Raw genomic sequence first — 26016 nt, 5'->3', positions numbered from 1 at the left:
GATGCTCTGAGCTTTAGCTCTCCCAAGCTGTCTGAGTACCCCACGTAATATCAATGCTATGCGAGCTAGTGGGCACGCAGACAGGCCTGCCACAGCAGGGCATGGCGATGCCACAGCAGAGTCCGGAGGAAAGGCAAGGCCCTGGTCCAGGAGGATGGGGGAGCGATGTGTTTGTAAGATACTCAAGGGTGTGTTGCCAGTGGGAGCTGAGATGTATAAGGTCCCTGGCAACCGGAGTCCAAAACTCCCATCTCGGCATGTGCAGTCACAGAAGCAGGAACTTCGCAACTGACAAATCACAAAGTCACCACAAGCCCCTGCCAAACCACAAACGACAGGTGAGAACACCAGCACCCTGCTCCAGGAACGACAGAACAAACAAGATGGGCCCCCCCCCCCACCTAAGCCCTATAAAGGCAGTCTCGGCCGCACCCCACCTGCACCCTGGTGGTTTCAATAAACCTGTTTAACTCTCAGCAGGCCCCGTATGTCTGTCCCTCAGCAAATTCCCCCTATCAAGATGAGGCCTCGTCTCTCAGGGAGCACTGTGGAGAGTTGACCCAAGCCAAAAGAGACAAAATCTTGAATTTACATTAGCTGTAGGACACAGACGCAAGAGCACTGTCCTCTTCACATCCATCACGAAGCCTCATAGCCGCACCCCTCTATCCCTTCTACCATCTCAGGAGGAAGTTACCCGAGACACTGAGCCGCCTTTATTTTTAAAAATCAATGACTCTGCAATTCTTGAAGGGTCTATTTAAATTATTGGGCCAGGATAAATTTAGACTGAATTGGATCTTTGGTTTATTAATTTTTCTGCTACTAACTGACGGGGGGATTCCAGAGAAATATTAGATTTATTATTGCAGCAAAATGAAACAACCTTTTTTTTCTACATCTCAGTAACAGTATGAGTTGCATTTTGAGACCCTGTTACATGGGTCAAGAGTCAGAGGAGATGGAGTTGCCAGAGTTTTAGCAGATAATTTGGAATCCTCACAGACTCAGTGTCCCTCTAAATAGTTTCATTCCCAAGAAAACAGGAGGACAATAGATGAAAAAGATGCTTCATGACATTTCAGGAGGCGTGCTGGCTGACTGGTTTTGTATCCAGAATCCATAATGACCACCTAATAATGTGTGTGGTGGAGCCATGAAGCATCTTCATCCTGGGGGTAAACCCAAAGTGTTACCATAAAAGCTGACACATCTAAATGGAAAGATAAACTGAAGAATTCCAAATTCAGTTTACACACAGTTGCCAATATGAAACAGGAGAGACTGCCTGACTAGTGTTCACGAATATCCAATAAGCATTTACTGATGGCCAGTTACGTGTCAGGCACAGTGCTAAGTGCTAGGGATACATGCTTAGAATATGACAGTTGTTCCACAAATGTTAGTTAAATGAATGAAAATTATGTTCTCTGTCTAGAAACATGTGAAGCTAATGAAGCCTAAACTTAAAGCAGTGGTTTCCAAACTCTGATGCATATAAGAATCTCCTAGGAATCTTTAAAAATTACTGACGCTTGGGTTTCACTCCCCAGACACTCTGATGTAATTGGTTAGGGGTGCAAACTGGGCATTAGGATGTTTTAAGCTTCCCAAATGATTCTAATGTACAGCAAAGTTAGGGAAGCACTGGATTAAGGGACTCTCATTTGCTGGGGACCCTTCCAAGATCATAGGAGGTGACTAGCACTTTTGAATTTGAAATTTTGTGTTCTTTTTCTTGAACAGGGCCCCCAAATTGAACAAGCGTCAGGTGCCAAAAACCTGAATCTGACTTTCTCTATCCTTGAGATGCTCTTAGTCCAAATCAGTGGGATCATTAGCTGGCACGAGCTTTTTCAGAGACATAATTTGGCTGAGAGATGCCAATCAACAGTCCTCTTATGGCTGCCACCGCATGAAAGCTAAACCATTGCAAGTAATAGATGCCACTTTTTGTGGTCTTGTTGCTCTTTTTTGGGGGGTCCATGACTGACTGTAAGAGTGATTTTTACAGTGCTTTCAGAAGGAACTCCACTTTGGAATGGAAGAATTGGTTGCTACAAGTGGCAGGGCACTATAGTTTTATTGGATTTTGCATTATATTGATTGGATTTCATGGTCAGTACTAAGTTTATGACTTCGTAGCATTTCTGGTGCAAGGCCTTTACAAGAGACACACTGGTCCTCTTGAGTATCCTTGGAGTTCTGTACCTCACCATCCCTCTACCTTTCCTGGAGAAGTTTCCTAGTGATTCTTATGAAGCTGATTTAAAGCTCTACAAGATTTACTCAACGATTTTATTACAGAGGCAAACATGAACCATTTCTGCTGCACATGTGGGCCAGGTGCACATCTGGGAGTGTGCCTCCAGGACTCTCAGTGGGGTGAGCACGAGCACGGCCTGGAGAGGAAAGAATGAGCAGCTCCCTGTGCAGTGGCTGCTGAGAGGCTCTCCTAGGCTCTCCCCAATGTTTTGAAGTGGCTCTGAACTTGCTGAGTGGCTGTGTGACCTGTATTTACCCATATCACTTATGGGGTGCAAAGGCTGTTCCTGGGTTTCCTGAGGCTTCCTTTCCTGGCCATGCTTTGTCATGAGTCCTCTTGGCCCCTTCCAAGCAGGTCACATCCAGGCTATTTACACATCTGGGTATCAGTAGCTTTGTTGCCCTCTGAGGAAAAAGTTACGTAATATGTAAGCTAGAGCCCCCTTTGACGACTAAAGACAGATTAAGGGCTTGGCTGCTTCTCTGTAAGGAAAAGCTGGGGCTTTTTTTGGATTAATTTCTGCCCCAATGCACCCTGTAAAGTCTTCTAATGTCTGGCACCTAAGAAAAGATGCCCCCAACTAACCTCTTCTGGGGCGGGGTTTGGGATATTGCCATGTAGCTAGACTTTCCCTAAAGATGAAAGTCTCTCCTTTCTGTCCATTTGGCATTCACTTGTCTCTCCATATGGTGTATTTTCTTCCCTTGACCTTTCCAGATGGTCGCATTCAGATTCTTCCAGAGTCTTCCTGATTACTGTGAAAGCTTGCCACCCCACCTTGAGCTCAGTTGCAGATACAGAGAAGGGAGGTTCATCATCAAGTTTGCTCAGTTTCCCTGATGTAGACTTAGTGATATCCTTTCATAAAAACTTCAGAGATCATTAATTAGACAAATGGAACTGGCTTTGCTTTCCGCAGCCTCAACAAATGCTGTTTGACTTGTAGCAGAAATGACTGGTTGCATTGAATGAGAAGGGTGATAATGCCTCTTTAAACAGTGCAGAACAAATACTGAGACAGCAGACACTGGGGGAAATCAAGTGTGCCCAGGCAACAGGGCTGTTTGCCCCATCGCAATTGTCTCTCGGACTAGGAGTCTCCCTCTTCCTCACAACCTGAATGGCCAGCACTTCCTAATGATTCAGAACTCTCTGTATTTCATAGTTAGTGGCATTTTCTCACACTGTTTACTTTATTAACCTGAGCAGGAATGCTTTATTGAATAACTCCAGGGAACAAAATTTCCATTATCTTTTATGTAAGTCATGGTCCCTGAACCTAGAATGTCTTGGCTCTCCCATATGATATTGGGTGCTTTCACAATTGTCTCTTTAAAAATATATATTTATTGAATTTATTGGGGTGACATTGGTTAATAAAATTATATTGGTTTTAGGTGTACAATTCTATAGTCCATCATCTGTATATTGTATTACTCCAACAACCATCTCTTAATAATGGATTGGGAGATTTCCATAAGACTTAGAACCCAAAGTCAAAGGAAGTCTAAAAACCTGAAGAAATTTAAAAAAGAAATAAATCCTTTGGGTTCCTTACCCCCCCCCCCTTTTTTAAATTCTGTGGTACATTGAGGTGAAAATTCCCTGGGATAAGTGAGGTCTTGGTTTCTGGTCCCCGTCTGTCACTTACCATCTGACTTTAGGCAAGCTATAATGCACAGCAAATAGAAAACTTTGTCACAACTGATGCTAATTGGGCTATTTTGCTCAATGTGTCCAAAATGACCACAAGCCAACATTTCTTGGAGTAATGTGTTGAACCAAAAATGTTCAAATCATAAACAGGGTTTCCAATTGTAACTTTTAAAACTAATTGAGAATCGGAGCAGATTTGGAGTGAAACTTGCATAAAGCTGTAAGTGCACAGCTCTTCCCATCCACATTCAGGTGTTATCAGAGATGAGTGCTCACTGAAGGCATCATGGCGTAAAGATTACTATGCTTTTGGAAAGAGATTTAGTAGATTTGGATCTTGAGGACTCAAGAGATTATGTCCTGGCCTGATCTTTCTCCTTCATCCCTTTGTCTCATCAAATTACTTTCCATTTGAACATGGGTAGAATCCCATATGGCCTCTGACATCTGAGGTCTTATAAAAAAAGCCTCTGTTTCATACTCAGATACATAAATGGAGCTTTGATCTTTCTGATTAAGGATTACAGAGAGCATTTTGTTTTATGATCACGTCTTTCATTTCTCTCACATAGACTTGCTCATTTTTGTATTCATTCATTTTCAACAAACATGTACTCAATAATTATTTATTGAGCACCTTCTCTGTAACAGGCCCTGTGCTGGATCTTGGGCACAGTTCTTACCCTCAAGGGGCTTATGGTAAAGAAGAAAAACAAGGAAACGCATAATTACAATGCCACAGACAGGTAGCTCAGGAGCATCCCCACCGCGATGGTGGCTTCTGGAGGATGGCTGTAGCTTGTTTCAGAGATCCCTTTCAATTGAATGAAAAAAATGCAACTAAGTACATATTCACTCACGGGAGTTCAAACCCAGTTTCCTCTTAAAAATGGTAGCATGCTGAGTAAAATAGCACAGAGCTGATAGAACATCCTGTTTCAAGGTCTTTTTATGCCATTTACAAGGTTTGGACAAGCCACTGAACCATTCTGAATCTCAGTTACTTTAAGGATCAAAGTAAGCAATATAAATAAAAATGCTTTGTAAAATGTAAAACACTATATAAATTTAAGAGGAAAAAAAACCTCCCCAGTTTGCCACGTTCATATACAGACATCACACTGTTGAAAAGTAAGCACAGCTTTTACTTTGGGCCTAATTTTTTCCCTAATAAAAGGACTTTTTTCCATACCCTGAAAGGATTTTTTTTTAAAAAAACCCTGAAAGGATTTTTTTCTAAATCATATGTATAAGTCACATTGTGGAATCCAAACTAATTCTTCCGTTTACCTAAGTCTCCAGTCACAAGGCAATTAGAAAGTATGCATTTTAGTTACTCAGTTTGTGTATAACATGGTATTAAAAGAAAATCCCCGTAGCTGAGCCTCAGAATAACTTTGCAGAGGATTCTTTTGAGGTGTACATACTGTCTGGCCAGGCTACACTTAGCTTTAGCCTTTGTTGTAGCTGTTATATGATTCCACTTATACGAAATTCTAGAAAAGGCAAATCTATAGAGACAGACAGCAAATCAGATGTTGCCTGAGGTTTGGAGTAGGAACAGTGTTGTCAGAGCAGTGCCTAGAAAAAGCGAGTACTCGGTAAGCATCAGCTGCTGATATTATTTTAAATTGTTTGCTGGATCGATATAAAACGGAATCTAAACAATGCCCATTACAAACTTAATGTCCTCTGTTGAACTTGATATGCTTTAGTCTTAATGCACAAAAAAGAAAAATTTGTCTTCATACTATCTATACAATACACACCCACATTTCATATATTATTTATTTAATAACACAAAATTTTACATCTTTTGCTATCTTATAACATCCTGGGACTACAACTCTTTTTCTAAAATCCTCATCTGAGGATATTTTTTCCATTGATTTCTTAGAGTGAAAGGGAGGGAGAAGGGAGGGAGGAAGGGAGGGGGGAGAGAGAGAGAAAGGGAGAGAGAGAGGGACAGGCTTGTAATCTTTTATTGCAATTCACTACATTAATAGATTTTTTAAAAAAGAATCAATCATTTCAGTAAATGCCAACAATTCATTTGATAAAATTTAACATCTATTTCTGAGAAACAGAAGAAAACTTCATTATTATGAGACCTATAGCAGATATGATTCTTAATTGAAATGTTAGAAACATTCCCATTAAAGTCTGGAACAAAACAGGATATTATTATTGAACATTGTTCTGGCAGCCCTACCTACTACAGTAGGATAAAAACCAAATAGTTATAAGGTGTAAATACTAAAATATTTTGTAAAAGGACCCAAAATGCTATTGTTTTTTCATAGTTTGTTTTTATTAATCTTTTTTGTCAAATAAAACACAGAAAACTGCATGAAACAAATGTGCATCTAATTGAATTATTAAAAAGCAAATAATCCAGTATATGTCACTCAGCTCAAGAAATAGGCCTTTGTCAATCACCCAGATGCCCCCTCTCTTTTTTCCCCCCTTTTTAAATGTTTTATTGGTTTTACAAATTTAGTGTTTTAAAACAATACAAATTTATTACCTCATAGTTCTGGAGGTCAGAAGACTGAAATGGGTTCAATAATCTAAAATCAAGGGGTCTGAAGGGCTGTGTTCCTTTTGGGAACTCCAGGGGAGAATCTGTTTTCTTGCCTTTCCCAGCTTCTAGAGGCCACTTGCTTGCTAATGACCCTTTTCCATCTTCAAAGCAAGCAACATGGCATCTTTGAATCAGCCTCTGACTCTCCTGCTTCTTCTATCCCATGGAAGAGCCCGTGTGATTACTTTGTGCCTACCAGATAATCCAGGGTAATCTCCCCATCTCAAAATCCTTAACCATATCTGCAAAGTGCCACTAAGATAACATTCACAGGTTCCAGAGATTAGAACATGGACACCTTTGTAGCAAAATGAGAAGCTTTGGGTGGTACTCACATGGAAAATGGCCTTTCTCCTTACCTTTGTTTTATCATCTTGATCTGTGGAATCTCTGGCAAAGGAGTTTTCTGACCACTGCGCACCTCCCTGTCCTGTTACCTTCGACTCTCCTGTTTTTCACCACATCCCGCCCACTGCTGTTCTAGTCCCCTCATCGAAGCTCCTTCCCACTCAGGACCTTCCCGCATGCTTAGGCCTGAAGCTCTCCCGCCACACGCCCTGCCTCTGCACAGGATTCACTTTTCCCATCCTTCAGGTTTTCGCTTCAGGGTCACTTCCTTCCGTGAAGTAAAGCTCTCCCCTAGTCTGAATTAGGCGCCCACTTGCCCCTTTTACACACCCTGGCCTTTTACCTTACTTGTAGCAATTGTTATTATATAGTTATTTGTGTGACTATTTGTTTACTTATCTCTCTCACAGGGAAAGAATTATGTCTGTTTTTTTTCTTTATTTTTTTCCCCCTGCAAAATCCCTATTGGTTATCCCAGTGCCTGGCACGTAATAGTTTCTCAATAAGTATTTGTTAAATTCATGACAGTGGGATGATGTTGTTCCTATAGTATGTAACATGATTTTCTGCTAATACAGCATGCACGTCTGCTCACAGCTTTAAAATGTCTTTAATTGGAAGGATACTGAGCACTTCCCTGCTTAAAAGTTCAAGGATTGCTCTGCCTCAAGGAACAAGGGAAGCCACCAAAAGAAGGAGGAGCCAGGTCGGGACTATCAGATAACCTAGAAGCACAGAGGGAAGAAGAAGGGGTGTGCGTGCTCCTGCTTTGAAGGTCACCAACCGGGAGAAGCAGGACAAGTCTGCAGGAGGTCACTATGCTGGTAATAGGTGTCCCCTTGGTTTGGGGGGAATTTCCAACTCTAGATATGAGTCAGGCTTCTGCAGCTCAGGGCGGCCTGGAGGCGTAATGGTCACACCTGTCAGACACCTGGAGGCTGCGGCGTGCGGCCCTGCCCACGCCCCCCCCCAACCCCGGCCGGCGAGCTCCCTCCTTCTCATTGGCCACTGCCCGGCTGCCTCGAGCGCCCATTGGCCCTCGCCGACGCCGGCTTCTATAAAAGGCGGGCCGCTCCCGCCGCCGGCCTACCGGGTTCACCGCTAGCGGCGCGGCAGGTGAGCGGGCGGCCCATCCCGTCGGGACCGGGGATCCCCGTCTTGGATTTGGGGCCGCTGGGCCGGCGGGAGTCGAAGGTAAGATTACTCTCCGGGAGGTAAATGCCCAAAGAATACTTACATTTTATAAAACAACCTTTCCATGTGCTTGCTGCTGTAAGAAATATACTAAGGGTAAGAAAAAGTCTTAGCCAGAGTTGTTTAAAGTGTCAATTTCATTACATTAAACATTTCCTCTCTTTTTTAAGACTGGGAAATTTGGGATTTACACTTCCTGTTATTAGAGCAAATATTTTTTTTGTTGTCATCAAAATACATTTTATTTATAATATGTACTATGATCAGTTGGATATGAAGTTCTAAAATGATTTACTTCACTGCTACATTATAAAGGTAAAAGCAAGATGTAGAAAATGTGAGATTGTGTTTTTACATACGGCTTTTGAAGTTCCCATCACTGGTTCAGTTCGACTTATATGTCTTGCTTGTAGATTGAACACCTCCAATAGGAATTCTTCTAACAATTACAGATGAACCCTTAGGAATGAGAGCAGGATCATCAGTATATTCTTCCTTGGCCTGCGGGTTGGTGATCTGCAGGCCGCAGTCGGCAGCTTTCAGCTTCTCTCTCCCCATAATCTGCTGCTTTAGGTCGCAGAGGGAGACGTGGAGCCCGTCAAAGGGGATGGTATCATAGTTGAGTTTAGAAGAGAATTTATAATGCACACAGGACATGGTGCCAGAGGACCCCTAAGGTGCAGCGAGGAGACATGGACACCCTCAGTCTATGTGTATTTATAAACTTACAAGCAGAATATGTCCACACACAGAACACTCCCAGACACTGAAGGACTCTGAGGCCTCGGATTAAATACCCACCAACCACAAGCAGGGGTTCGTAAAAACAGTAATCCAGAACCCCGAAACTCCGAATCACTTCATGTGCAAGAAGGCGGACGAGGACCGGCAAAGGGGAAAGGAGGATCCGAGAAACAGGCACAGTGTCACCAGGCCAGGGGGCCCTCGCTCAAGCTAAGGGCCAGCAGGAGATGGGGCAGTGGCGCAGTCAGTAGCGGTCAGTCCCCACGTTGAAAGTCTGAGTGCTCCCCGCTTAGAGCTAATAGTGAGTACTTAGTGTAGGTGAGCAGTTGCTCTAAGGGTTTCATATATTTTATAAATATTTAATCTTTTTTATTATCTTTACATTGGTGCTAATTATCCTTTCAATTTTTCAAATAAGGAAATTGATACACATAGAAATTATAGCTTGCCTAGACGCATTTGTAGATAGATTTATTACTAGCAATTTGCTCTATTATTTGACATCTCTCTTATTGTTTGCATGCTGTAGGACAGTCACCCATACTCGGGGGGGGGGGGGGGAGGGCATGGTCTTTGAGTGATAGTTGGACAAGAAATGTTTCCAAAGGTTTTCACAGCTCTAAAAACATTCTGAGAATGCATATCTGAGACCACCCCTGAATTTTTAGCCTCAGGGCACAAATTCAGAATTTCCCATGTATACTTAAGTTTAGGTTAAGAAATGGGCAATTCTGCCTGGCCGGTGTTTAGTAGCAGACGATTGTTTATGACCATACAGTTGAAAGCCGTATTTGGTACTTTGTACCCTCTCTCAAGCCAGATGGGTCTCTTTGGGCCACCTTTTATAAGGGGCCCCCAAATGTTACACAGTACGGGTTAAGAAAAGAGCTTTACAGAAGAAAGAGAAAACTCACAAGCACTCTTAAATCGGAAAGACAGACGTGCATAAAGCCCCTCATTTTGAATCATCCTGTAGAAAGGCATTTCAAAGCCAGGACTTGAGCTTAAGAAAACGACCTTGTCCTTACCTTTCTCATTTAGCCTTCAATTACGCGGGCCAGCGTCCTTCAAGGGGTACTTGGGTGGGCATAGAAGACCAAGCCCACACTGCCCTGCGCTGCCTGCCCGGAGCCTCTTAAAGGATCTGGCCCACTTAGCTGCCTACATGACTCCTCACTGCTCTCTCTTGGTTGGTTGTGTCTTCATCTTTTTCTTTAACTTCTTTATCTACTCCTTTCCCTCGTTTTCTTTTTTAAAAATCTGCTTTCATTGATTTCAGAGAGAGGAAGGGAGAGGGAGAGAGGTAGAAACATCAATGATGAGAGAGTCCTTGATCGGCTGCCTCCTGCGCGCCCGCTGCTGGGGATCGAGCCCACAACCCAGGCACGGGCCCTGACCGGGAATCCCACGTGGTCCCTGGTTCATAGGTCGACGCTCAACTGCTCAGCCACATGGCCAGCCTCTGCTTTTTTCTTTAAGATCCAATTCAAACACATCTTCAGTGAAACATCTCTGAACCTGTACCCCAAAAATCTGTTCACTGCCATCATTGTGCCATTTGTGTTCCCTGTTACAATATCTTCCTGCACTGTCATCCTCTCTACCAGATTTTCGATTCCCTGAGTGTGGGGACCATGTTTACATTGCACGTTTTTTAGACCTTCCCCTACATTTTCATACTTTATTTTTAGAGAAGTACACCAAGTTCATCATGATCGAAGACAATAAGGAAAACAAAGACCATTTTTTAGAAAGAGGAGAGCAACTCTCATGTTTTCCTTAAAGACTGAAGTTGGAGGACTTATAAAAGCACTGAAAACCTTCTAGGTAAGCTCTCTCCTTATTTCTGCATAGAACTCTCTAAAATGAGCCTTTAAAATTACATTTAAAATATAGAATATTGTAAATTCTTCAGAGTTAGACTACAGAAATTTATTTTTTTTAAAAAAAACATGTTTTAATTGATTTCAGAGAGAGAGAGAGGGAGAGAGAGATAGAAACATCAGTGATGAGAGAGAATCATCGATTGGCATGCCCCCCACCGGGAATCGAGCCCACAACCCGGGCATGTGTCCTGACCGGGGATCCAACTGTGACCGCCTGGTCCATAGGTCAATGCTCAGCCACTGAGTCAACACCGGCCGGACCAGAAATTTCTTAAGCACTTAAATTTCTAAGTTATTGCTCAGTTCTAACAAATGGGCAAGGGATAAAAACAGTTTACAGAAGAGATGATATAAATAGCTAAAGAAATGGGGGAAGAAAGGCTTACTTCATAGATTTTGGAGAAACAAATTTTAATTTTACTTTCATTTAAAAATATTAAAATTTTAATGATATTATTTAATGATGTATTAATAATATAGTTAATGATATTTTTATATGGCAAAATAGCAAAGATTTTTACAATTATACGGTTCCCTATCTTCAAAGCTTCAATGCATTTGGCACTTAAATACACCTTTGGTGTGAGGGTAAATCAGTGTAATGTGTAAGGAAACAACCTGGTAATATATATTATGAGCCTTAAAGTGTTCACATTTTCTTTTCTATTCATTTTATTATTTATGTACTTGTTTATTTTTTTGCATTTCTCTTCTTTAAATTGTTGACACTATTACATATCCCCCCACGCCCATCTCCACTCAGCCCCCACCACCCATAATGTGCACATTTTTTGATCCAGTAATTCCACTTCCATCAGTCTGTCTTACAGAAACAGGGGTCAGTGAGGCAGACCATGAGTGTTTATTGAGTACTTACTATGTGCCAGGTGCCCTGCTAGATACTAAGGACACGGATCTGAACAAAGTAGACACAGTGTGTGTAATCTAGTGGGGAACACGGACACTGAACAAATAATCATAGGGTATAAATGGTTACGTGTGTGTAAAGTGACCTGAAAGAGAAGTACCAGGTACTATGATAGCATTGAACTGGGGGACCTACTTTAGTTTTAAGGGCGTAGGGACACAAAGATTTATTTATAGGAACTAAATATTATAAACAAACTACTTGTCCTAAGGTAGGGGACAGGTTAAATGATGCTACTAGAACATCTTTGGGGTTAAGCTTGTAGGTTGTGGTGGTAGACCGCCTGAGTTCAAATCCTTGCTTTGTCACTTATTAGCTGGGTGATCATGGACAAATTAGTCTCTCTGCGTTTGTCTTTACATCTATAAAACAAGAACCTTTCCTACATAATAGGATCATTGTGAGAATTAATAGAGTGAATATATATAAGTGCTTAAGATGGTTCAAAGTACCTTATCAGTAAATGTTAGCTATTTTAAAAATGAAGGTTAGCCCTAGCCAGTCTGGCCCAGTGGTTAGAGCATGGGACCAAGGACTGAAGGGTCCTGGGTTCGATTTCAGTCAAGTGCATGTACCTCAGTTGCAGGCTCAATCCCCGGCACCGGTCAGGGCACCACTCAATGTATCTCTCTCACGTCGACATTTCTCTCTCTCTCTCTCTCTACCCTTCCACTCTCTCTGAAAAGAATGGAAAAATATCTTCGGGTGAGGAGTTAAAAAAAAAAAAAGTTTATATCCATAGGACATATGATTATGTAGCCATTTGAAATAATATTTTGAAGAATTAAAAAAATTAAATATAGACATAGTCTAGAAGAGTTTGAAAAATATTTTGTTTTCAACCCAACACATTATATCCTCAGTCCCACTCCCCAGAGGCAACCTCTTAATTGTTCTTTTGGTGGTTAGACAATTAGATTATAAATTCCTTGTGCGTCTTATCCTTCATTGTATGCTTCACAGCCCTTACCTGGCTACAGAGATGTTCACTAAGTTAATTTAGATTGAAGTGGTTAGTATTGGAGATCATCTACTCCAACCTTCTCATTTTTTACATGAAAAATTTTTGGGTTACTGGCTCTTATGTTTAATTATTAGGTCACCAGTGCTTTTCCTCAGCTACCCAAATTGGTAAGAGAAGATCTCTTCCTCCCATGGCTTTAACATATGGCACCCACAGCTCAGACTGTCATGAAGAGACCAGAAGCAGCAATCTGGTTTAGCTGGTTACTGAGCTTGTGGCTTAGGAGATTTGAGGTATTAGAAACTCTCTGTTCAACCTGTTCATCTAATTTTATTGGATGCATTTTTGCAAAGGAAACTTTTCTAAAGGAGTAACATTAGCATGACTTTTTGAAAACTGACTCTTATTGGTGACAATTTTCAAAAGTTTCTTTTTATCTAGGGGACTTGGTATTTTCATTTGAAGGCCACTTAATTCTGGCAATCTGAAGACTTCTAATGGGTATTATTTTATTAGTTTCAGGAGGATGGAACAACTTTTTCAAACTTGTTTGAATAGTACTTAATATTTAGGGGGGATTATTTTGCCATTGGCATCACTAGAAACAGCCTTTTCTCCCTTTGGCTATTATGATAAGTGTGATTGATTTTCAGTGGCAGTGAAAGTAATCTGCTCAGAGACAGTCACCATTTGAAGCGTCACGTAAGCTTCACCCTCTGCTTTACACAGGAGAAGCACATGCACCTGTTACACATCGAGTCCTGAAAATCAAAGAGAAGAAACCCGGAATTTGAGATTTTTGTTGACTGTGATATCAACAGAGAACAATTGAATGACATTTTTCTTCTGTTGAAGTCTCATACTAATGTCCTCTCTGTGAACTCACCTGATCATTTTACCATGAAGGAGGATGGTAAGTTTGAAAAGTAAAAATGCTGCTCAGAAGATGTTTTAAATTGTGTGCTTTTTATTTACTTATTTTCTTTTTACAAATTTTACTTTTCAATTACAGTTGACAATCAATATTATTTTCTATTAGTTCCAGGTGTACAGCACAGTGGTTAGACAATCATATACTCTACAAAGTGCCCCACACCCCCGACATTTCCAGGACCCACCTGGCACCATACATAGTTATCGCAATATTACTGACTATATTCCTTGTGCTGTACTTTACATCCCCATGACTATTTTGTCCCCACCTCCACCGAAAGCAAATAAAAAGCAGTAAGGCCTTTTAAGGGTTCACATACTCAGCAAAGATACACGCTAAGATCTTCTATTGTGAAAAAATCCTGTCTTTTACTTGGGGCAAAAGACAAATAGGTAATTCGGCCACGTTTTGTATATGCTACTCAATTTTAAACTAACCCCTTCAGATTATTTCACAATATTTGGGGTGTAATCAGGACTGATAACCATGTTATGTGTTTGTATGGCTGTGTAAATTGTTAAAATATTGGTATACTTTCATTTTTGGCTGTCAGGTAGCTGCTTCCCTGAGTCCTTGGAGTGCTTCCCACCTGTGTGCTCCAGGTTCTCCCCTAAAAGTCCCCTGCCTGGCAGAGCAGGAGCCTAGGACTCTGCTTGTGTCTATTGGGAGCAATGTGATTGGTGTCCCTGTTGTATTTGTGGTTTAATCTCTTGAATATCACGGCTGGGTATGTAGGAAAGAGCATTTGACTGAAGTAAGAAGGGCCGAGTTCTTATCCTCTCTCCTTTATCAGGGAGGGAGGAGCTACTTTGGTAAATTACCGTTCTGGACTTTGATTACCTTCTCTATAAAATTAAGAGTTTTATAGAGATTAAATAGTTCCGTTGATATTTAGGGAATACCAACATGTGTCAGATATTTCTACTAAGAAGCGAGGATTCAAAAATATAAAGTCCCTACCCTAGAGTTCTTCCCATTTTTTCCTGTAAGACAGACACATTACAGATACATTATACTGAAACAGAAAGAAAGCTTTCAGAAAATTAGAAACATACTGTCACAGGAACCCAGACGACAGAGAATTAGCTCCACTACAGGGTCAGGGAAGGCTCCTTTGATTTGGGCCTTGAGGTAGGTGAAGGATATTCTCAGGAAAACTGAAGGATGGGGTAGAACAGGAGGTGGGAGGGGGTAGATGTTTTAGGCAGAAGAACAGCACATGCAGAACTTTTGGTCTATTGGCAAAGTATAGTATTTCTCCAACACTTAGGAAATCAAGACTTATAAATTTTAAGCTAAAAACGCTGAATATTTACTTATTAGAAATAGAGAAATTCACTTGTGTAAATTCTGCCTCAATGTACCAGCTAAAATAGAACTCATCTAAATGCATTTATGACTTTCTTAATATCTTCTTCCTTATTGCCTTGCTTAAGATGGTCTCTTCAGCTGTTCGTGTTTTTTTGTGTGTTTTGCAGGTATGGAAACAGTTCCTTGGTTTCCAAAGAAGATTTCTGACCTGGACCATTGTGCCAACAGAGTTCTGATGTATGGATCTGAACTGGATGCAGACCATCCTGTAAGTGTTTTTAATAAATACTTTCATGAAAATAATTCAAAGTAAACTAAAAATTAAGGGCAATCTTTTATTTTGGGAGAAAGTGCTTATTTCAGACTAAACAGGATCTTGTTTTAGTTGGGATTTCAGGAGGTTTAGTAGACCCTGTGTTGGTGAAATCGAGACCTACTGCCTGAAGAGCATCCTACTTTTTTGGTTCCAAAGCATCTGTTCAATGCTTGACATTTCTAGTATTAAGAGTTATACTAAAATAAAGACTCTGTCTGCAGTCAGTTTTGATTAAAATGGGTGTGGGTTATTGGAAAGGGGAGTAAAGAAAGGATGGAAAAAGACTTATCACCCATGCTGCCCAGCATAATTGGATTATTAGACAGTTGGTGAACTAGGAAGTTGTTTCCTTGGGAAATTACATGGGAAAGAATACAGGCATGAGTTGGAGAATTAATAAATTGAGAGTATTAGGATTTATACAGCCTTCAAGAGCCCCTGGCCTGTCCACCCATTTATTCTATAGTATCTTACTGAGTAACTATTGAAATTTATAACTGCTATACCTGCCAGGGAGCTTACAGTCCAGTGGAAAAGATAAAGCACACATACAAATAAACATATGAGATTCAAATGTGGAAAGTGTGCTAAGTAGCATGAACAAACTGCTTTAAGATATACATAAGAGAACAAACATTTCTAGCTGGAGAGACCAGTTATGTGATTAAGAAAAAAAAAAATTTTACCCTTGAGAAAGAGCTTATATTTAACTAGGATGGTGCTTTTATTATTCAAACTGTTATATTTTTATAGCACTAAAGTATTTTTGTATCTATAGTATTTTTTTTTAATCCTCACTGGAGGATATGTTTTTTCCCATTGATTCTAAAGAGAGAGAGAAAGGGAGAGAGAGAGAGAAACATCGATGTGAGAGAGAAACATCAATTGGTTGCCTCCTGTACACTCCTCAACCGGGGAATCAAACCCGGAACCTGGATATGTGCCCTGTTCGGAATCGAACCCGCAACCCTTTGGTGCGAAGGATGACATTCAAACTACTGAGCCGCACCGGCCAGAGCTGTATCTATAGTATCTTTTATCTTTGTAGCCACTATAGTATAAAGCTGTCATGTAACATTGGCTTTAAAATAAAAATGATCATAAACTTCTAAACAAGCTTGCTCAAAATAACAATTATGTAGCTCTTGAATATAAAAATGTTTCCCAAATATCACTTGCCAAGGTTATTTTAATATGAACGTTTAAAACCTTTTCTCTAATTATCAGGGCTTCAAAGACAGTGTCTACCGTAAACGACGAAAGTATTTCGCGGACTTGGCTCTGAACTACAGACAGTAAGTGCAGTGTAAAAACCACTTGTCCAACTGGGAAATGGTAAAATCGGCAGAGAGGGAATCGCGCTCATTTAGTAAGTAGAGAATAAGCGCTACTGTCTCCTGAATGCTGATTCGAAGTAACCTCTTTCCTCCGTGTCGCTAGCGGAGACCCCATTCCCAGGGCTGAATTCACCGCAGAGGAGACGAAGACCTGGGGCACCGTGTTCCGAGAGCTCAACAAGCTCTACCCGACGCACGCCTGCAGAGAATACCTCAGAAACTTACCTTTGCTTTCTAAATATTGTGGCTATCGGGAAGATAACATCCCGCAATTGGAAGATGTTTCGAACTTTTTAAAAGGTAATAAACTCATTAACTTTTTGTCAGGGGAATGTTGAGCTCTGCATGGATCACAAGAGGATTTTTAATAGAGAAATAACGTCCAGTGATGTGGGAGATGAGAATTTTCCTGTTCTCTGTCCTGGAGTATTGGACCCTGTATTGGGCTCCACATGTGAAGAGGGATAATCATAACCGAACTGATGTAGAAGAGGGTGAGCAGAATTATAAGGGGACTGGAAAATGCATCATATAAATAAAATCTGAAGGATTCTTAAGGCGTTTAACCTGGGGGTTTAAGGGATATTATAGCTTTATTTAAATATTTCAAGGTCATCCTGCATAATAGAGGGATGACTAAAGTAAAGGACTGTGAGTAGAAACTACAAGCTTTTGGCTCGAAATGGAAACGGAACAGGCTCAGGAGGTGGTTAGTTCCCCATCCGCGGTGCTGATGCAGGAGCCCCGCACCCACTTGCCAGGGATGCGGTGGGGGACATTCAAGCTCCTCGGGGAGTGGGTGGTCTGAAGCCCCTTCCACATTAACCTGCCATCATTTTCCCGTGGGAGAGGCTGTGCTCGTAGAGGCATAAAGAGAGGGTCAGGACCATTGTGTTCCTTTTAGATCTTCATTCTTGTTTGGACCAGGCCTCCTTATTTCTTCCAGCCGGTGTAGGAAATAAAATGATCAGTGACCTCTAGGGTCTCCAGTATGTAAGAAAAAGAAGTATCCCCTTTGATCTCAGTAGGTTAGAAACTTAGAGGGAAAAAGAGAAATTATGTTTAGTTTAGTTTATTTCCATCTGAAATTACTATCTTTGAATTTTTAGCAAAGATTGTTATAAAAATCTGCATATTTATTCAACTACACTATTCTCATTACTCTACTAGCATACCCGAGAGAAGAAGTGAACAGGAATGAACAACACTCTTTTTACAAGGGAGGAACTCATGTAAGGGGTTCCTACAAAAGCTAGATTAAAAAAAAAAGAAGTGATTACGGATGACACATGCACATGATCTCATGGGATTACAGATATAGACAAGCATATGCTACAGAAGTTACTATCAATCAGATTTGTATGAGATTTGGAAGAAATATTTTGTCATGGACACAAAACTGAAAGCTGTTCACTGGGGGTCTGGAGCTTGAGGTGTTTCAAGGGAAAGTGTCAACGAGAGAAACCAAAATTAAAAGACATTTCAAACAAAACATCGGTTGTAAGAGGCTACCCGCCCTGTCAAATATGGTAGCCAATAGGTACATGTGATTGCTAAAATAATTAAAAGAGATTTACAGTGAAATGTTAGTTCCCCAGTCACACTAGCCACATTTAAAGTGTTCAGCCGTCACATACGGAACTTTTCCATCATTGTGGAAAGTTCAGTTGGGCCATGAAGTCTGCCCTTCCAAGTGGGAGAACCCAAGTACAAAGCAGCCGGGTGCAAGTGGAATACTAGAGCGTGAGGGGTTGGGTTGAAGGGCAAAATCGGAGCCTGTCGAGGCCCCTGGGCCACTGCGGCCTACTGGCAGGCACTTTTCCAGGGGCCACACAGCCTTGGCTGCTGGGGGAATGGAAGACCGCCGTCCAATATCGATAAAATATTGCACCTACTTTATAAGAGGTAGTACTGGTTAAAAAATGGCGTAGATTCGAAAATGGTTCTGACCTAAATTAATAGATTCTGTCTGGGGGATATTCTAAACTCCTCAGGGGGACAGCAACGCGTAGAATAGGGAGACCTGGGCTCTCATCCTACCTTTACCACCCGCTGTGTGGCCTTGGGCACATGACTGAGTCTCTGAGCCTCAGTTTTCTAGTTGTTACAATGAGGGAAGAAATGTTAACTCATACTGTAAACACGAAAGGAGGCGTGATATGCAAAAGGTGTAATAATTATTACTTCCCCCAGTACACATAGGCTACATTTTAGTTCTCACGTCTTCTCTCGGTGCGTCACTTGGTGCCACTGGCAGAGTTAAGATGCTGCAGCATGTGGTCTGTTCTGGTGAAGATTTTCTCCATGTTTTTGCCCTTGCTTTGCAGAGCGCACGGGTTTTTCCATCCGTCCTGTGGCCGGTTACTTATCATCAAGGGATTTCTTATCAGGTTTAGCCTTCCGAGTTTTTCACTGCACCCAGTATGTGAGACACAGTTCAGACCCCCTCTATACTCCAGAGCCGTGAGTACTTCATCGTTCATTCATCAAATTGCTGTTTGTAATAACGGTACCGACCTCTTGAGATTGTTGTGAAGGTTAAATACATCAGCACGTGTAAAATACTCAGAATGTCCCCTGGCACACAATACATGCTTCATGCTCTATATATGTTGGCCATTTTTATTATCATCATTATTGTTATTGTTATTTGACAACCTGTTAGGTGGCAGGTGCTGTTCTAAGCAGAGAGGAAGTATGAATGTATAAACACTGAAAAAGTCAGACAAAAATTCCTGCCTCATAGAGCTTCTATTCCAGTGTGTGTGTGTGTGGGGGGGAGGGGGCGGGTACAGGTAATAAACAAACAGTTACATATATTCAGATGGTGATTAGTGCATGGAGAAAAATAAAGTATGGAAAGAAGATGGAAGGGTGTGTGTGTGTGTGTGTGTGTGTGTGTGTGTGTGTGCAGTATTGCTATTTTGAAAAAGGTGACCAGGGAAGGCCTTGCAGGGAAAGTAACATTTGATCAGAGTCCTGATTGGGGGGGGTGTCATGTCTGTGACTATCGGTATGAACTTATATGTGTGGGTTTGTGAGTAGCCAAGGTTTTGAACCAGAACTGTTTCTTTATTTGGTTAATGTCCTTTGTGATCTTTTTCCAAAGTAACACCACTTGGTTAAATTTAATAAAAGTAAGTTCTGATTTTACTTTGCTTGAACGGTTGGTGAATGTGTTTGTGTTAAGCATCACAGTGTGACAGACTTGTACCTCTTTTTCAGAGATACCTGCCATGAACTCTTAGGTCATGTCCCCCTTTTGGCTGAACCTAGTTTTGCACAATTTTCCCAAGAAATTGGCCTGGCATCCCTTGGAGCTTCAGAGGAGGCTGTTCAAAAACTGGCAACGGTATAAATCTGTAAATAACTGCATAGATCAGTAATTCTTAACTGGGGTGGGATGCGGGTATGCGCATAGTTTAAAAGTGCATAGTCAAGATGACCATTAGAAAATGTGTCTTGGCTCATAGTTAATTTAACTTAAATAACCTTAAATGAGAATGTAAAATTTTAAGGTTTATCAAAGGAGACATGAGCATAAAAAAGTCAGGGAAACACCAGTGTACAATAATGTTAATTGTTTGTATATCTTCTTTTGCCAGTAAAAATGATAGGTTCCCCAAAAATGATGTTAAAAACATTTTTGAGTACTAGATACAAGACATCATGCTGCAAACAAGTCTGAGGAAGGCCTGGTTCCTGACTTTCAGGAACTTACCACTGCTTGAGGAGATAGTTATGTTAGAATGAGATCAAGGCGATAGAGAAGGTCAGGCAGAGTGCGGAGAACTGCTTGGGGGAGGTTTCATAGGAGAGGAGCGCCGGGGCTGGCCCAGGGAAGGTGGGTAATGTTTTCCACCCGCTGAGAAAGACAGGGAGCTGGGGCAGAGTGTGAGGGTGGGGAAAGCGCTGCAAAATGAGCTCAATGGTCAGAACTGTGCTCAAATTGTGGTCTGGGGCCCTGGAGACCCTTTCTAAATCATGCAGAGGTGAAAGATCCATTCAGAGTACAAAATGGACTTTAATGTAACAGGGTTCACTGGTATGGTTTCCGATTCCACAGTGCAGCTGAACTTTAAGAAACGACCACCTTTTGAGTTTTGATGTAATGTCAAAGAAAAATATCCACAATTATCTGAAAAGGCTATTACACTATTCAACCCTCTTCCAACTACTTATCTGTGTGAGGCTGAATTTTCTTCATGTACTTTAATCCTGTATGTTAGTCATTATTATTACTCTTATTCATTGATAACCTATTAAGTGACAGGTGCTGTTTTAAGCATAGGGAATGTAACACTGAAAAAGAAACCCCAGATAAAAATTCCTGTCTTCATAGAGCTTATGTTCCAATGTGGGATATAGGTAATAAGCAAATGAATATACATAGTCATATATTTTAACCAAAACAATGTATTGCAACAGGTTAAATTCAGGGGCAGACGTGAGAATCCATCTGCTTTCCAGCCAGACATTAAATAATATCTAGCCAGACTTTTCAAAGACTTGCAACAATCTAAAACAATGCTAGTTTTTTACTTTTTTGGTTTTGTACAATATAGTTACTTTTCATTAAAATGTTATTTATGTTACCATATTTTAAAATTAATGAGTAAATATTTAAATATTTTCTCAGTTTTAATTTTTAATATGGTAAGTATAGCTAGCTATAACCTGCATAAACAAAAAGTTTTTGGCGTCTTCAGTAATTTTGAAGAGTGTATAAGGATCCTGGGAACAACAGCTTGAGAAGTCTTGGTTTAGAATGAGGCCAGACTGTAGAAATACTTGTGAGCTAGTCGGGGGGTCTTGACTTTATTCCAGGATACTTTGGGTAGTGACGAAGGTTTGTAATTTGTTTTAAATGGAGTCATTCAGGATGTGAAAGTAATATTGATGTCCTTTTGCAGTGCTACTTTTTCACTGTGGAGTTTGGTCTGTGTAAACAAGATGGGCAGCTAAGAGTCTTTGGTGCTGGCTTACTGTCCTCCATCAGTGAACTCAAAGTAAGAGTTGTAAATCTTCGCACATTGCTATATTCACTTAATATCACTTATATGACCTGAAATAGTTTGCGGGCTTGAGTAAGAGCTTAGTATGGAAAATACTGAAGGTGACGGTAAACATTATTTAAGAGACATTTTTCTCTGTTTCCCAAATATTCTGATTTATATATGTATGTGTGAGTGTGTGTGTATGTATCCTTAAAATAAAAAAGTGCTTTAAAGCTTTTGCTTAAAAAGTCTTGCTGTTTCCTCACCATTTTTGGTATGCCAGCAGGAGCTTTAATTTTTAGGGAATTCTTTGAGATTTCTTATTTAGCCAATAAAGGAATAAACTTAGGTTTGTTGAGTGATGGATACATGTGCGGCCCAAGTCCAGGGCAGTGTCTTGCTCTCAAGGAGCCTGCCACCTGGTGGTAGGTACAGGTCATGCGCAGGAATAGCTAGCGCAGGTAGAAAGTGTTACTAAATATGGGGCGCCTGCCAGAATACAGAACTACATGAAGATCCTTGGATGCCTCCTACATGGAGAAGAGTGTTAAAACAATGGAGATGATCTCAAAGCATTTCCAGAGAGCGACAGGCCATTTGTTTTGCTGGATAATATTGTGGGTTAAATAGAGCTGTAGGAAATTAGCGTGGAATTGTAGGTTGGGGCCTTTGCTTTAGTAATGCATTCAGAGGTGTGCAGATTCTGGCAGTTGTGTATAGGATGTGGTATATGAAAATAGATAGCATTCTTTGATTCACTAACTCTTTGTTTTCCAGCATGCACTTTCTGGACATGCCAATGTAAAGCCGTTTGATCCCAAGGTAACCTGCAAACAGGAATGTCTCATCACAACTTTTCAGGATGTCTACTTTGTATCTGAAAGCTTTGAAGATGCAAAGGAGAAGATGAGGTAAAGTATATCTTTCCCATGCCTTAATTTTCTTCTGCAACACATAGGTCCAATAATGGCAACAAATCACAGAAGTAAGCCACGGGATCATTAGAAGCCTAGGAGCCTTCTACTTGTAACACATCTCCCTTTCACAACAAACATTTAAAGTATGTGGTTTTAAATGACAGTTTTAAATTATGAGTCAGCTACATCAAGAAAATGGTTTCTTCCACTCAGAGAGCTTATAATCTAATAAGGGAAAAAAAGCTATACACAAATTACAACAACAGAGAAAGCCTTAGAGGAGATATGACTGAAACACTGTTCTGCATTTTATGCAGGAGCAATTCATTCCAGCTAGGGGAACAGAGAAGGCTAACGGCATTTTAGAAAATACATGAAGGATAGATAGGATGTAGGTATGTTAAGTTTTAGGCTGAAGGACAGCATAAAAAAGGCAAAGAGGTGGAAAAATATAGGAAATGTTGGATGAAATCAAAGCTATGCTTTAACTATTAATTAGATAAGTGTGTTGTTAAGAAAGGAAGGCATTGCAGGCAGAGAAACTACCAATATTCTTGCAATGCTTCAAGTGAAAATAAAAGTCTGAGCTAAGATAGAGGTTCAGGAAAGGAAAGGACGGTAGAGGCATAATCAACAAAACAGTATTAGTGGAAGGGGTCATGAGATCTTATTGTGACAATGGAGATAGACAGGGGTTGAAGACATGCTCCTTGTCTTCCAGGCATTTTCTTTTAATTGGGGATTTAACATGCACAGAAACAAATAACAATATCAGAAGTTTTCCTCTAAGGTGCACATGTGGCACCTTTGTGCAGCTAGAAGAGGGGTCCCCTGGGGGTAGACCAGGTGGACTGCAAGCTGGATTTCACCCTGCACTCGTGCGTAATTGTCCTGAGCTGTATGATTACCCCTGGGGGTCCTGAGCACAACTGTTCCTGGGAGTGCCAAATGAGACGTTTGAATTTTGGCTTGAGAAAGAAGGAAGAAAACTTTCATGCTTGAAGAAAGGGTAGAATTTAGGTCATTTTAGAGAAGGTTAGAGGAAAACATTCTAAGCAGAAAGAATGTACATGGGCAGGAGGCAGGACTGCTCTTGGCCTGTTTCAGAGTGTGTGTGTGTGTGTTTGTGTGTGTAGTTGTGTAAATCACAACTGAGGGATCTGTTACCATATGGCCAGAGTTGTCATTGTTTACTGATAAAGCTACTGTGGTCGGTCTCCTTACAGTAGTTAAGAGATGTATAAGGTAATGAATTGTTAATAAAGCCACCCACAGGATCTTTCTCTAGTAATGTAGGGGTAGATGTATCCACGGCGACGTCAGGTTTTCTCCTTTTATGGATTCCAGGGTGCATGTGCACATGCAGTGTAGGGAGTAGTCAGATTGGCTGCAGGAACGTCTAGATTTGTCTTTTGCCTAGTGTGTGAAATAGGTTTGCTGTTATTTAGTTTTCACTAGAAATTTTTGAGTTTTCACTAGGAATTGATTGCCTTTTATTTGTTTTTCTTAACTAGAGAATTTACTGAAACAATGAAGCGCCCATTTGGAGTGAAGTATAACCCGTACACACAGAGTGTTCAGATCTTGAAAGGCACCGAGAGCATAAGCGGCGTCGTGAACGGGCTGCATGAGCTCGGCGTTGTCAGCGACGCGCTCGCGAAGGCCAGCCGGGAGCCCAGCATCGACAGTCACCAGCCCTAGTCCTGAGAACACGTCCGAGCATCGATTCAGGGACCTGGGGCCAGCTCTTGCTTTTCTTGAAGACTTGGTCACGGAGGGATAGCAGCCAAACAATATTTTCTACTCCCATTCCTTCATGGCCCGTTAGTCTTTGAAAACCTGCACCTGGGCATGCTAGCCATCACCTGTTTCTCTTGGTAACAGTTTTAGTGAAACATTATTCACATACCATATAATTCACTGACTACCTGTTTTGTTTTTTTAAGTAGAGAAGTTGTTTGACCCAATGGATATATCTAGTCCGAGCCTGACTCTGTTTTTCCCAATCCTTCTTCGGTAAAATGACCTTTATGATGACTTAAAATACCTTCATAGGAGTGTCAACAGTAAAAAGCAAACAAACAAACAAACAAAAATGAATACCTTCATAGGTATTATGGAGCTGGTCCATATTGTTACATAAATCCTCTTATTTCTAAACTGTCTTACTTGTCACTGAACTGTGCCAAGGTCATCACATTCACACACCTACATTTAATAGGAGACCAGCTGCCGGTGTGAGCAAGAGCATAGAGGGCTTGGCACATGAAACGTACCCGGTAAAGAGCAAGCAGTGTAGCTGCAAGGGTAGGGTCTCGTAGGGAAACAGGAGTAGCTAAGTCTGTAAGGCCGACTGGGGTACAACCTTAAGACCAGGCTAAGAATTTGGGACTTTATTTTGTAGGCACTAGGGAGCCCCTTCCCAAGTGACAGTCCTCCTTAAAACTTTCCTTTTCTATGGCATTGCATGACACTGGTTTTATTTTAGGTTATCCGTCCTCCTCATGGGGCCAAGGGAACTTGGCGGGGGTACCACTTGCAAGGCCCTGTACTCAGAGGGCCAGGTGCTGTGATAGATTGTCCTCGGGTTAGCAGGAGACAGTGTTGTCAAAGGGAGAGTTCCAGCTGAAACAGATGAGAGAAGCACAAAGTTAAAGTTGGAACAGCAGTGCCGGGCACTTTATTTCCAAGGTATAAGGTGAGACGATGAATGGGAAGGCAAGGCATGAGGGCGGAGGGGGGGGAAACATGGAGGAGGTGGAATGTAAGAAAGGCCAGGCAGAGCATTTTAGGGCCGACACTGTAATAACGCGAGGGCTGGTTTTTATGTGGTGTCAGCTGTGTGTGTAGTACAGGGAGTAGGCCTGATGTAAACAGATGAAGCTGGACTCCCAAACACATGCTGTATCTTTTTAATTTGCTCCTTTCCTCCCCCGCCCCAAAGTGAGGACTTCCCTTAAGTGTCTGTCTTTGGCCCTCTCTCACTCTGCTATCTCTTCATGGGAAATGTCATCCACGTCATGACTTCAATTCTCATTTTCTATGATTCCCATATTTGCAGTTCTAGCCCTGACATCTTTCTTGACTTCTTGCCTCTTAATTCCAGCTGTCTGCTGGATATTTCCGTCTAGATGTCCCATAAATTAAGCCAGTGTTGTACAACTTTTTGTAGCACCATTCACAGAATGAAATGGGTTTGTGCAATGTGGCAGCCCTGCCAAGTATCTCAAACTCAATAGGACCAAAAAGAAACTCAGAATCACCTGAATATTATACCCTATCAGTGTCTTCTCCCAGTGATCTTCTTTTTATTGATCATATGTTAAGGGCCATATTTTCAGCCAATTTTCCATTCTTAAGAAGCTGTGTCCTTATAGTTTTCAGATTAATTGTCTAATTATATATCATTTAACATGTTTTATTTCAACAGACCACTTGATCTTTTAATCCTTTTTAGACCTCAAAAGAAATTATAAAAATCTTAAAAATTCCTTTCATTTTGTTATACTGTACTAGGAAATAGAATCAGGAAAGGTAATTCATGCTATTTCATATCTTTATATTATACATTTTAATAGCTGATTAACTTAAATATATTTTTGATAGTAAATAGATCTAAGTCAGCTAATCTAAC

The 26016-nt window shown here is 41.0% G+C and overlaps 1 protein-coding gene and 1 pseudogene across 2 annotated transcripts; one reads left to right on the top strand and one right to left on the bottom strand.

Annotated features, from left to right (window-relative positions):
• Positions 1–8355: 8355 nt before the first annotated feature.
• On the bottom strand, positions 8356–8705 carry LOC308565375 (E3 ubiquitin-protein ligase RBBP6 pseudogene; annotated as a pseudogene). Its single transcript has one exon. The product of its transcript is annotated as an E3 ubiquitin-protein ligase RBBP6 pseudogene (transcript).
• Positions 8706–10503: 1798 nt separating this feature from the next.
• TPH1 (tryptophan hydroxylase 1) lies at positions 10504–25829 on the top strand (the record flags this gene model as incomplete). Its single annotated transcript, XM_081154259.1, is given in 12 exon segments — positions 10504–10549; positions 10552–10616; positions 13300–13332; positions 13336–13483; positions 14983–15083; positions 16359–16426; positions 16572–16768; positions 18796–18931; positions 19694–19820; positions 21382–21477; positions 22243–22376; positions 23897–25829. Coding segments are annotated over 12 exon segments (1338 nt in total). The 3' UTR covers positions 24084–25829.
• Between the last annotated feature and the right edge of the window lie 187 nt (positions 25830–26016).

Source organism: Miniopterus schreibersii (genome assembly GCF_964146895.1).
Source record: "Miniopterus schreibersii genome assembly, chromosome: 12".
NCBI classification, from domain to species: Eukaryota; Metazoa; Chordata; class Mammalia; order Chiroptera; family Miniopteridae; genus Miniopterus; species Miniopterus schreibersii.
The sequence above is the reverse complement of the archived record's forward strand: the minus strand, read 5'-3'. Positions and strand labels throughout refer to the sequence as shown.